The sequence below is a fragment of the Ahaetulla prasina genome, chromosome 5, assembly GCF_028640845.1.
Source record: "Ahaetulla prasina isolate Xishuangbanna chromosome 5, ASM2864084v1, whole genome shotgun sequence".
In the NCBI taxonomy this organism is placed as follows: domain Eukaryota; kingdom Metazoa; phylum Chordata; class Lepidosauria; order Squamata; family Colubridae; genus Ahaetulla; species Ahaetulla prasina.
This window is the reverse complement of record NC_080543.1, coordinates 99,679,220-99,692,424: the sequence shown is the minus strand read 5'-3', so window position 1 is coordinate 99,692,424 and position 13,205 is coordinate 99,679,220. Positions and strand designations below refer to the sequence as shown.

At 41.0% G+C, this 13,205-nt stretch overlaps 1 protein-coding gene across 2 annotated transcripts in view; it reads left to right on the top strand.

The window, feature by feature from the left end:
• Positions 1–9,425: 9,425 nt before the first annotated feature.
• UXS1 (UDP-glucuronate decarboxylase 1) overlaps positions 9,426–13,205 on the top strand; it is a 56,251-nt gene continuing 52,471 nt past the window's right edge. The window contains exon 1 of one of the 2 annotated variants that reach the window (XM_058186611.1): positions 9,426–9,721. In XM_058186611.1, the coding sequence (XP_058042594.1) occupies positions 9,622–9,721 (100 nt within the window). In that variant the 5' untranslated portion in view covers positions 9,426–9,621. The remainder of the gene's footprint in view (positions 9,722–13,205) is intronic. The other variant, XM_058186610.1, reaches the window with a different exon arrangement.

The window sequence follows — 13,205 nt, the reverse complement described above, 5'->3', positions numbered from 1 at the left end:
ATTCAACCTCCCCAGCAACCTGTCTATGTCCTCGGGAGCCACAGGATCAAATCCATCCCAAACAGTCTCAACAAGACGGGTCTCCGACATCTCACCTGGATCCACCCAACTTTGATCCAAACCACCCCGAAGCTGAGCGATTTTATCGTATAGATAACCACTAAACTCCTCGGCACGCCCTTGTAACGGGTCATCCTGCATCCCCTGTTGAAGAAGGGAGCGGGTCATCCGAAACAGGGCGGCCAGGCGGTTATCTGCCGACGCAATGAGGGAGGAGACGTAAAAACGCCTCGCTTCCCTCAGTGCCACTAGGTAGGTCCTACTAAAGGACCTAACTAGTGTCCGATCAGCTTCTGAACAGCTGGATCTCCAGGCACTCTCTAGGCGTCTTCTCCGGCGTTTCATCTCCCTCAGCTCTTCAGAAAACCAAGGAGCTGGTTGAGACCTACGCCGGGTCAGAGGCTGCAAAGGCACGACACGGTCAAGAGCCCCAGCCGCGGCCAGTTCCCAAGCCGCGACTAGTTCTTCAGCCGTGCCGTGGGCAAGATCCTCAGGGAATGGCCCAAGCTCCATCAGGAACCTCTCTGAGTCCATCAGGTGCCTGGGACAGAACCACTGTATTGGTCCCGTCTCCCTGCGATGGTGAGTGGCGGTCTGAAAGTCCAGGTGGAGGAGAGAGTGATCTGACCATGACAACGGCTCAATGACTACGTCTCCCAAAACCAGATCACTCATCCACTGTCCAGAGATGAAAATCAAATCCAGTGTGCCTCCCCTGATGTGCGTAGGGCCATCCACTACTTGCGTCACATCCAAGGCTGTCATGGAAGCCATGAACTCCCGAGCTGACGTTGATGACATGCCGGGAGATGGCAAGTTAAAGTCCCCCATGACCACAAGTCTAGGGGTCTCAACCGCCACCCTAGCAAGCACCTCCAACAGCTCGGGCAGGGCTGTGGCCATGCAGCAAGGAGCATGGGGGCGGGGCACATGCATGAGGGGCAGGGCACATGCGCGGGGCGCTCGCATTGCATTTGGGGGGGTTTGTGCACGTGCGTGTGCATTCGCATGTGCGTGTGCTTTGGGCACTCAGCATAAAAAAGGTTAACCATCACTGCCATAGAATAAAGTTAGATATATCTATTGATTTCCCAAAAGGATTATATACTGCCTGCTGGTGATCAACGTAGCTAAAAATACCACAGAGTATATACCCTGAGTATATACATGACGTAATTAAACATCTGTATATATCTTCTGTGATAGCTTAGGGCAGAGGTTCCCAATCTTTTTCGCCCGCGGCTCCCCCGGAAATCCGACCTGCAACTGCGCATGCGCACCAGACGCGCCCGCGGCTCCCCCGGAAATCCGACCTGCAACTGCGCATGCGCACCAGACGCCCCAGAAATGGCGCATCAGCGCCGGACCCAGCGGGCGCAGATATTCCGCGGCGCCCCCATGACGATAGCGCGGCTCCCTGGGGAGCCGCGGCTCACAGTTTGGGAATCACTGGCTTAGGGGAAGATCATGGACTGTATATTCCCTTCTAATAGATTTTAATAAATGGATGGCAGGTCACCTAAAAAGAGCATTTGGACTTAAAAGCAATATAGCAATACATAAGCAAATAAATATGAACATACGCTATTTCTGCTTTAATTATTAATGAAATAATAGGTATTTGATTATATAGGCTAAAGTAAGGAAGATTCACTTCCTTCCTTTCGAGTTACTTTTCTAGTCCATCCCTGTAATTGAAGTGTCTGGAATATTCTTTATTTGAAGATGAAATTTCAAGTGCATTAAACAGATGATATCTCTTCAGGGACAAACTCATGTTTACAGATACGTAACAAATCTCCTTACGTGTGGTAAATATTGAGAACCTATTAAAATCAGAGATGTACTGACAAATATTTTGGAGGACATTCAAAATATATATTATAATATACTCACAGATTCAAAAATCTTTATTGAAGCCCTAAGTACAATTGATTTTGTTTCCCTCAAGCTTTTTGGTGGAAATGTGATCCACTACTCAGCACAACTCTACTGCAATATGCTATTTTATTTGATCGTTCATCTCCCTGAGCAGAGAACAAAGAATTGTGGAGTTGTGCTGAGTTGTGGGTTACATATTTCGCAAACTAGCCCGGGAAAAAGATGGAATAAAAATCAATGGTGCCTATTTAAATCGCTTAAGATTTGCAGATGATGTTGTCTTCTCACAAGACCCACAAGAGCTACAAAGACACATACAAGAGCTGCACAAAGCAGGAGAACCATTTGGCTTAAAAATAAACCTGAAAAAGAGCCAGGTTATATTTAATAAATTCACCAAAGAAAGAAAAAAAAATATATCTGGAGAAGAACTAGACGTAGTAGACCACTACATATACCTTGACCAATGGATCTCAATGGAAGGGGATACAATAAAGAAACTGAATAGCATGTTAAATGTGGTTGGCAGTAGAAGTGGGTTTCAGCAGGTTCTGACCAGCTCTGGAGAACCGGTAGTGGAAATTTTGAGTAGTTCAGAGAACCGGTAAATACCGCCTTTGACTGGTCCCGCCCCCATCTATTCTCTGCCTCCCTAGTCCCAGCTGATTGGAGGGGGCGGAATGGAGATTTTACAGTATCCTTCCCCTGCCACACCCACCAAGCCATGCCACGCCAACAAAGCCACACCCACAGAACTGATAGTAAAAAAATTTGAAACCCACCACTGGTTGGCTGGCATTCGGCAAGCTAAGCATAATTTTCAAGAACAACATTCCCCTATACCTGAAGAGGAAAGTTTTTGATCAGTGTGTACTACCTGCTCTAACATATGCTGGTGAAACATGGATGCTAACCTTACAATCAATACAAAACCTATGAGTGGCACTAAGAGCCATGGAAAGATACATGCTCGGCATGATAAGACAAGATAGAAAGACTTGCACATGGATTAGAGAACAAACAAAAGTATATAATATCACCAAAAAAAGTCAAAGAAATGGAATGGAAATGGGCTGGTCACATAGCAAGAAGAACTGATGGCCAGTGGACCAAGGCAGTCATACAATGGATCCCACTTGATAAAAAAACATCCATGAAAGAGACCTAAAACAAGATGGATCAATGACATCAGCAAGTATTGCAGGTCCAATTGGCAAAAGAAAGCTCAGGACAGTATTGGTTGGAAACATGTGGAAAAAGCCCTTCACCCTGCAGTGGATAGACAATAGCTAAAATGATGATTGCAGCTTGAGGGTATGGCCACACAATGGCTTCATACTAGATAAGATTGGGGCCTCTGCTCCCACGGCCCCCATAATTCTTTTTCACTGTTGATCCAGATAATCTCCAGTTCCGCTGTGACACCAGAAAAATCATCAGAAACACTGGGGTTGTGGGGGGGTTGGTAGTAATGCTGCTCTTGGAGCCAGTAAATCCGAAATGGTGGAAATTCTGCCTGCCCTCCATAACTTTTCCTGTTGAGCTTAAGTTGCAGTGGTACCATAACAGCATTTCACCTAATTAACTGAGTGGTGTCAGGGTGTTTTTGCAGCTTTATAGAAATAGCCTTGCTGGATCAGGACCAGCCTTGCTGGATCAGGACAAAACCTATATGAGTCCCACATTTTGTAACTTGCAATGGTCAGCCATATCCTTTGAGAAGTTCACAAACAGGAGATTGAGACCTATCCCTGTCCCACCATAGTTGCCCTGTAAGTGGTATTTGGAGAAGAGGAAAAACTCAAGTAAAGAAAATCTAAACAAAAAGAAAAAGATGGGGAGTTCTGTGCTATGCTATCAAAGAAATACACAGGTCACAGCAACAAATCAGGTGCAGCAGGAGCCCTGATTCCTCAGAGAAGGGAAATCACAACACATAAGCATTATCAAACAAATTGACACATAAGCATTAGTTATCAAAGGCATGCATGCCCTGTAAAAACTATCTCTTCATGTTATAACAATGTGACTCTTCTGGTTCTATAAACATGGGGAAGCCTAATGAATTTCTTATCTTTATCCTTGTGAAAAACAGCACAATGAAGATATCAAAGCCTCCTTTAGACACAGGATGGATATTACATAGTAAAGAACATGAGTCTTGCCAATATCATGAAGATTTGCTACTTGTAGTTTGACCCTGCTTACTTTTGATGCAAGAAGAATGCTGCATAGCAAAACAAGAACTTTTATACAAGGCTGGCAACTACCACGGCAGTTCTAGACTGCTTACAAAGTTCACAGAGTTTATTGGGGATGTCTTCTAATACTACTTCAGGAGCCATGCTCCCCAAACCTTATATCTTTAAGATCAATAACCCTTGCCTATACACGCCCCCCATGAACTTACCGAACCTCTTTTAAAACCATCCAGTTTAAAGAGTGCAGCCATCCAGGGAAGAAATGGTGAACTTTTAGCAGAACCTATGACCCCAGCAGAATGAAGAGTCAATGAATAGACCAGCTCTTTGTAATTTCTCTCCAAAGAAGGAGAGGACTTCAAGTCAGCAATGTCCAGTAGGCTAAAGTTCTGGGAGATGAAGGAATAGCCATCTTGCTTAAACAATGGTTGGCTTCTTCAAAAGGGCACTGGGTTCCCATACTTCCTTTTTCAATCACTTTTGGGAATTCGCCTATTAGGAAGTTTTGGACTGAGAAATCTGAAAACACCACCCTTGGTGGTGTTTTCATCCACCCTTGGTAAAAAAGTTTTAAATACAATTTTAAAACATTTTTTACTCAATAGCAAAAGGATGATTAGAACTTTGATTCTGGAAAGTTACAAGTGGACAAAGGAACCAGATGGACTGGAAGAAAGATTTTGGAATTAATTATAAAAATCTTTCCTGTGGGGAAATGCTTTTGTTTTGAATTCTTTTTTAAGGAAAACATGATGACACAGGACTTCAAAAATAGGACATTAGAGGGTACTAGAAGATTAAAATTAAAGGAGAAGAACATTTAAATTAAAATCAACCTATAAATACGAAATGAAGCAAAATATTTTAACATTGGGCATATTGAAAGATATTTTTGAATAATGGACCCTGAAGTCAATTTAGAGAGTATTAAATAGATTGTGTTTCAAAGTTGAGCTTCAACCAAAGGGTTATAGAAGCTAGACACACTCTTCATTTATCATACCTGTTTCCAGTTGTGTGCATCTGAACTGCTCTGATAAATTTAGATTGTACCCTTTCCAGAAAGGTGAAACATGAAACTAGGAAGCCAACTGGAGTTCCATAAAGGAAGTGGGTTAGCTGAAAAAGTCTTTATATCTTTCTTTTTCTTAAAGGCCACTACTTGTCTTTAAGGATGAGATGTTAAAGGATCATTGTGTTATTTTCTCCTAACTCAGGTGATAAACTGTGGTAAGAGCTTTCTTAGTCTCAACAACCTTATCAAACCATGGCTTTGTTAAAATTAGGTGCTGCTTAATTGAATAATTCAAGTCACAAACCAATAAAAATTATAGCTTTGGCACTAGAATTTTGTATATGACCAAAGGATCTTGTGTGAGATTGCATGACATGAAGGCCAACCAATACTGCTGTTGATTGTCATTTGCCAATGCATATATATGCTTATATATTATATAGTTATTTTCATGCTTATGCTTATATATACTGTTGTGACAAAATAAATAAATAAAAATAAAATAAATAAAAAGCTAAGAGGTCCATATGGCAACATCTTGCTTGACCTACTGAAGAAATGAAATGAGCCTCCAGGCATATCTACCAAGTGGGAGGTTCAAATGTATGCAAAGGGGGGAAAGTTTACTACCTGTACCTAAATGGGAAAATATTCTGAAATGTTTCACCTAGGGTAGCAAGTTTATAGTAATTAGCATGAGATGGCCATCAAACAAATCAAATCAAATCAAATAAATAAATAAATAATTGATGGTACTTGTTCTGATGCTTGCCATAGATGTGAGTTTGCCTGGGTTTCTCCTATGAAAGACTCATTATTACAAGGAGATTAAACCTATTTGTCATTTTTGCAAGGTAGAATCCAGAACAATTTGATATTTTAATTTTGGAGTCATGGAAAAAAGGGGGTTCAAGTTAAACTGAATTTCTGATTTGGTAGTTACTTGTGGAATTTAGTACACAGTGTATAATAACCAGGGCCCAAGCATTAAAGCTTCACTCTCATAGCACTATATTAGCATTTGGGTAATCCAACAGAAGGTTGTCAACGTAGCTCTGTCCATTCAACATAGATTTCAGCTTTTCATTGCAATGGAGGGAAGTAAACAATAATAATTAACAATGATCTATTATCCAAACTAAGTGGTAGGGCCATAGTCACTTGCTTTAAAGGGGGGGTTTGTAAGTAAGTGCTTTAAAGTAAGTGCTACTCTCCAAGACATAGAAGTGACCACCTATCAGCCAACCTGGCCCTCTGTCTAAGTTGCTCCCATTTTATATGAATGATCCCATTAAGCAGGAGATCATCAAATGCCCATGTTTCTTGCACAAGAATTATATCCTTGCCATCAGAGGACCAAAAAAATTGAAGCCTCTATTATGATACATGCCAGCAAGATCCCATGTTGGCATTTTTAAAATCCTTACCATCTACTGATCTACATGCTGTCATGCAGAAGTGGTATGAATCCTGACATATCAATGTCTACTTTATGGTCCTGATGAGTCTCACCAATAAGCATAGCTTCTAAGAGACAGAATTCGTAAGGTTAGAATTATCAAGAGGCTGCTCATGAACTTGAGCAACTGTAAAATATAATTTTGATTTTGAAGATTCTGGTCATTTCAGAGGATTGTTGGAATATGGATTAAAAACAGAAACATTCTTCTTTTCAAACTCTGGAGTTCTGTGAATCTGAATTGTTCAAGGCAGCTGTGACAATGCAGATAAGTTGCTCTTCCTCAACAGCACAATCACATTGTTTCCCAAGATGAAATTTATTAACCTGCATAGTTAATTGTGTATTAATGGCTTGATTGTTTTACAGGTTGTTTTTAAATATTTTCTCAGGACATCCAGACTTTTAATGATGTCAGCCTAGTATATATTCGACAAGGCACTAAAAGAGTTAATCAAACCTTCTTCTAGTGGTTCATTAGAGAGCGATGTTGCTATGAGTTGGACAAATTGTTTACATAGATCTTCCCCCTGCAGAGGCTCTGTTGATAAGATGTCCTTGAGGTTGTCTGAGTGGAGTGTTTTACTTTTGTGAGATAAAGTGCCAATACCCTCATGACTGCACTGAGTTAAAAGTGAAATGATTTCCTCAGAATGGAAAAGAGTTGGAAAATTTGGAAAAGCACTCAAAGAAGGATTCGTTTTTAAAGAATATACTACAGCTTGCCCAAATGCCAACAGGACTCACTTTAACTGCCTCCAGATGGAAGCCATTCTACCTTTTGTAAGTCCATTGGTTGCCTTTCACAGCATAGTAGCTGGACTGGGCGATGGCCATCTGTCTCTGTTTACTCTGTTATATAGAATTTGCAGTTATCTTAGTAGTTTGTAAGAAACATTTGCCTTCGCCCCTCCCCCCTCACCTGTCACTTTCTCTTAGAAGACTGATTTCAGGGGCGAGATCCTCCTTTGCAGGACACAATTTAGACCCAACCCATTTGCTTTGGCAGGATGAGTGATTTTATTTGATTGACTCTCAATTTTTCCAAAGGATTCTTACAGAGAATCTACTTTATTTTTAACTGCAGTCAGCAATTTGAAATTTGAAAGAACAGTCTGTGCTGTCAATAGATTCTGTCTAGTTATAAAATGTGGTGTGTTTTGTTCTTTCAGGGACTTAAAATTAGAGCCCTCATCTCCCTCCTATATGAGCTATTTGGCTGCTGAGCAAACAGCCGCCTTTGGAGAGGGAGCATTCACTATCAGAGAGAAGAAAAGCTCTAAAAATTGTTGACTTTCAGTCTTAGCCTATAGATCCCTCTTTAAGGGGTCATATCTGTTCCACAGATGAAGTGAAGTGGCATTATTTGCTGGAGAAGCTTGCTTGCTTCTGATATATCTGTCAATTTTCTCTTGCTTCAGAGGCTTAGATGAGGTCTGTGTTGCAGCAGATACCCACTGTCAATTCTTCCTTTTCCCCAAGACTGTGCTTGCTGTAAAAAAGGCCGATCCAATAATAGTGATATTTTTTTTAAAAAAAGTAAAATTGTAAAAATGATTAAGAGAAATCAAGTAATATAAAAGTAAGTGAATTAAAATGCGGGCTAGATAAAAACGTTTTTAGAGGGAAGATCATTATAAGGATTGATGTGTTAGGTCCTCCTCACCAATTTCCTATCATAATAAATTGTTCTCAACCTTTATTTAGAAGTAAAATTTTTGGTAAATTTTACTTATGTAAAACTACTAATATCTGATATAAAAGTGCTCCAAATCTCTCATGCTCATTTAAAGCAAAGATTTCAATGAATCTATGCAATGTGGGGATCATAATATTTTTTTAGTATTTCTCAAAAAGAAAGATCTATAAAATGGACATATAAACCTTCCACTCTCTTTACAAAATCTCCCTTGTCATACTCATTTTCAGCCTAGCCTTCAAGTAGGATGACCCCAAGTGCAGATTTTCAGTCCTAACAATTTTTTGTGTGTTTTCAGGATAAAAATCTGACTGTTATGTCCATTTTTTGCAATTTAAGAAACTGAATGTAAACTGTTTTGTACCATAATAATTATTGTCATGAAGCTTTTCTCCAGAACTCTTACCAATAATTAACCAACCAACCAACAAATAAATCCATTAATCCAAACAGCAGGCTAATTTTGAATTATGCTAAATATGTTAAAATATTTCAACCCATTTTTCAACATATTTTAAATTTTGTTGGTAGTCTACTCAGGGTTCCTTTCTTTTAATGTTTATTAGATTTGCTTAGTAAACCTTGCACACGGTTTTGTATGTCTCTGGGATGGAATTAAGAGCAAACTATTCTGGAAATTAACTTTTTCATTACCTTATGCAATCTGTTAATTTTGGTTGATTTTCATGCACGCATTTGAAATAAATCGTTGCAACCTAAGGGTTGTGACATAACCTATACAAATGTATGCATATGCACATACACGTACATATACTTGGTGCCAGGAAAATGTCAAAAACTGCACAGCCGTATCTATTATGATTTAATCAATGGAGGTGGGGTATGGGCTTTGACAATTGCTTCTGCTCCATCCTAAGTAAAACCTGAAAAAGCGGGCACTTTGATTTTTTACACACTGACATCAACAATCACGAGGCGCCTGAAATGTTTCTGTGGGGGGAGGGAGAGAGAGCGCAGGCGCAGTAGGGGAAAGTGACTTCATATGCCGCCACCTCAACGTCGGGTTCTTTCCTTCCGCCGCCCGGTCCCGTTGCTTTGCCGAAGCAAAGGGACTGAAGCGGAGGGAGGGCGGGGAGAAAAGTGGAGGGCCCATGTGCGCATGCGTGGTGTCGTTGCCAGGAACTGGCCTGGCTACTGTTCCTGCTGCCGCTGGTGGCGCGGCGGGCTGAGGAGGTCTGTGTCGGGCAAGGCGGCGGCAGCAGCTCAGGGACCCCGAGGGTGAAGCTGATGCCTTGCGGGGCCGAGCGCTGCTGCTCGTGGCTGAGTCTTCCCCACCCGGCTGGGGATGCTGAGTAAAGGGACGCTGCAGCGCCTGCTGTCTGCCATCAATAGGAGACGGAGGATGAAGCTGTTGATGGGGCTCGCTCTGGTCGCCTATGTCGTCTGTAAGTGGAGCGACGGGAGACGGGCACTTCATTCATCCGACTCCTTCGGGCAGGCCGGGAAATTGGCACGCTTTTTCTGGCCCCGGGAAGGCAGGGCAGGCTGCTTTCCTTGTGCGCGCCTCTTTGCTCGGCCGGAGGCAGCAGCGAAGGTGTTGCATGCAGCGCAGGGCAAACACAACAACAACGCAGGGGAGCCGCTATAGCAATTCCGGGGTTGCCATGGGTTTGGGGGGGGGGGTCACTTGAGTTTGCCACCCTCCTACTTCGGGGAGGAAGGGGGTTGTCTTATTTTTAAAGGGGAAAGAATCCTGCCTTCGGTCTCCATCGTGCATTTCTGTTCCGGGTGCTTCCTTGGAAACTTTTCCGAAGTGCAAAAACAAAATTCTTTCCCCCTCTGATCTGTCACCGGTTTAGGCCCTGACTCTACAGCTGACCACAAGCGTGTCTTTTGCTTTGAAATTCTTTATGGTTGTGGTTTTGAATATATTTTTCTCTTAATTTAGAGAAAAAGAGGTGAAGGTTAAGGAACTAACTTTTTCACATCCTCAACCGATTGAAAAGGAGCACAATCCACCTTTGACAGAAGACAGTTCATATAAATGGGAATCCTGTTTACTGACTTTGGGTCCTCTTGGTATTTTGGGCTCCAATTCCAACTGGAGATTACAAAGCTTTTAGTCCAAGTTATCTAGAGAGAGTATCGAGGGTTAATTAAAAGGATATGTCTGTTATCTGACTTGCTGGCCACCAGAAGAGTAGTTGAGTAAAACTCTGAAATGCTTAGTTGCTGTCCAGGTTTTCAAGGTAGCATCCCCAAGGTTTGAACTTGATGCATCCAAAGAATCTGCTGTGCCAGTGACTGCAAATCTTTTGGGCTTGGCCTCTCAAAAATTTGGAAAATGCCTAACCTGACTCTGCTGGCATATCACCCAATCCCCAAACCAAAAGGAAACAAATTATCTGTCCTGCATCCAGGCCATCCTAAACGGGGGCACTCAGTGGCAGCACTGCCTCAACTTCAGCCCTAATGCCATCAAAAAGGCAACCTCACAGCACCATATGCTAGTAACATTTGGGCAGTGTTCTTGTTCTCTTTCTTTTGACAGGCCCCTGCGGCCCACATGAGGCTGCTACAGGTTGCACGAGGCCTTCATTCTTGAAGTAATTTTGGAGAAAGCCCTTCCACAGTCCCTGAAGCTCCCCCAAACCACATGAAAGCATGGCCCATTCTCACATGATTTTCAGACGCTCCGGATGCCATGCAAGAGGACAGTCTTCTTGCGTGTCTTCTGAAGGATCTGGAACCTATGTGAGGAACACCCCATTCTCACACATTCTTGCATAAAAATAGGGCATGCTTTTAAGAATAGTTGTCAGGTGTTGGTGAATGCTGGTATGACACCCGAAACATCATGGTGTGTTACCTTTAACATGGGTGTCACAGGATCACTGTCGTGCTACCCTCTTGTGCATTCCAGAGATGCAGTGTCAGACCCAAACTCCAACCAGGTTATACTTGCATTGTGACTTTTCACACAAATGTAAGGAGAGAACTTGCAGTGTAATATTAAGATAAATGTTTCATCATTTTGAAGGTGCTACAGGTTGCTTCAAACACCCATAGCTCTGCACTGTATTATCACCTAAATCACAGCTTACTCAGATCTGTACCAATCTTCAGCCTGGTTCTGTCTAGATATTTTTGGAATTAACTTATAATTCCTGTGTTGTGTTTTATGAAAGGAGTCCATATGTGTTCTTAATCTCATATTTACAAATACAAGTTTCTGAGGTGTAATAAGTATCCTAAAGAAGGGAAATAGTTGATGGAAGGCCAGCATTTCCAAGAACATCTTTCTTGGGTTGGGAAGCATTGGGCCATCACAATACTTAGCTGCCTAGTTGAAGGTAACTGTATTTTAAACCTTTGTTTACAGTCCAAAAGTTTAAGATCAGGTTGGATAATGTCAGATGAATCAACATGACAAATATCTGAATATGTGGTTCTTGATAGAAAACGAAATTGATAGACTTATTTATATACTGGACACTTGTTTTATATGAGATGCATCAGTGAAATATTCTGTATTATCAAAAAGAAGCTTAGAATAGCCTATCCGTCCTTAAAACAAGATTTACTGGTTCTGCTGAGCAAGAATTATAATCTAGCCTGGAGGGCATCAGTTAAAGAAAGTTGGCTTTAAAGAAAGTTTTTTGCTTGCCAATAGTTTTGCAGTATTGTGGTTTTATTGTGTGTTATCTCTAGTAGTCAGGCTTAAGTTATTGGTGTCCAATCTGTTTTTATTGATAGAATAGAATAGAATAGAATAGAATTTTATTGGCCAAGTGTGATTGGACACACAAGGAATTTGTCTTGGTGCATATGCTCTCAGTGTACATAAAAGAAAAGATACGTTCATCAAGGTACAACATTTACAACACATTGATCCTCTGTTGATCACGTGCTTTTGATATAAACTGGGTTTTTTTTCTTCCATTCAATTGTGTCCAGTTCTCACCTGGATAAGCTCTTTGCAGTTTTATTGGCAAAGTTTTTTGGAAGTGGTTTGCCATTGCTTCCTTCCCAGGGCTGAGAGAAGGTAAACCCACCCAAGGTCACCAGTTGGCTTTGTACCTGAGGTGGGCCTAAAATTTCCATTTTTCTTGTTTCTAGTGTGTTATTTTAAACACCACACCAAATTGGCTATGAATAAGGACAATGAATGAGTTTTCCATAATTGATTTTGCTTCCAATTGGTTTTAGGAATTTTTTAACAATGTGTAAGGCCTTTAGTATATGCAGCACCTATGATGATTCAGTTTTGCATGTTTAAGGAAAGTAGTGATGTTTGCTAAATATTTGTGCTGCCTTTTGCAGGATATTAAGGCATCCATTAGCCATTTATTTGTGATGCAAATGGATCTGTCTCAAATTATCCCCTTAGGTAGTTTGTTTTTGAAATAACATATTATTGCAGAGTTGTCAAAACACACAATATCCAGAGGTTTCAAGCAACTTGGAGAAGGGATATTTTTAAAAAAATGCCTTGTACTTTTTCATATTACTTAATTACTTACAATTTCTTTTCCACTTGCTTTCTTTTCATATGAAAACTAACTGTATTTATTTATTTATTAGATTTGTATCCTGTTTTATTATCGTATCAGTAAATCAAGGTGGCGAACATGCCTGACACTCTTTCCTTCTCCTATTTTCCCCACAATAACAACCCTGTGAGGTGGGTTGAGCTGACAGAGAGGGACTGGCCCAAAGTCACCCAGCCGGCTTTCAGGCCTAAGATAAGATAAGAACTCACAGTCTCCTTGTTTCTAAACAAGCACCTTAACATTTTAGCAATATTTTTAAATACAAATAATATAAATTGTAAAGCCATCTGTGTTTTAAAAATGTTTAATTTTCTCCATTAAAATTGCAGTAAATTACAGTAAATTGTAACTTTTTGGAAATTTATTTTGATTAATT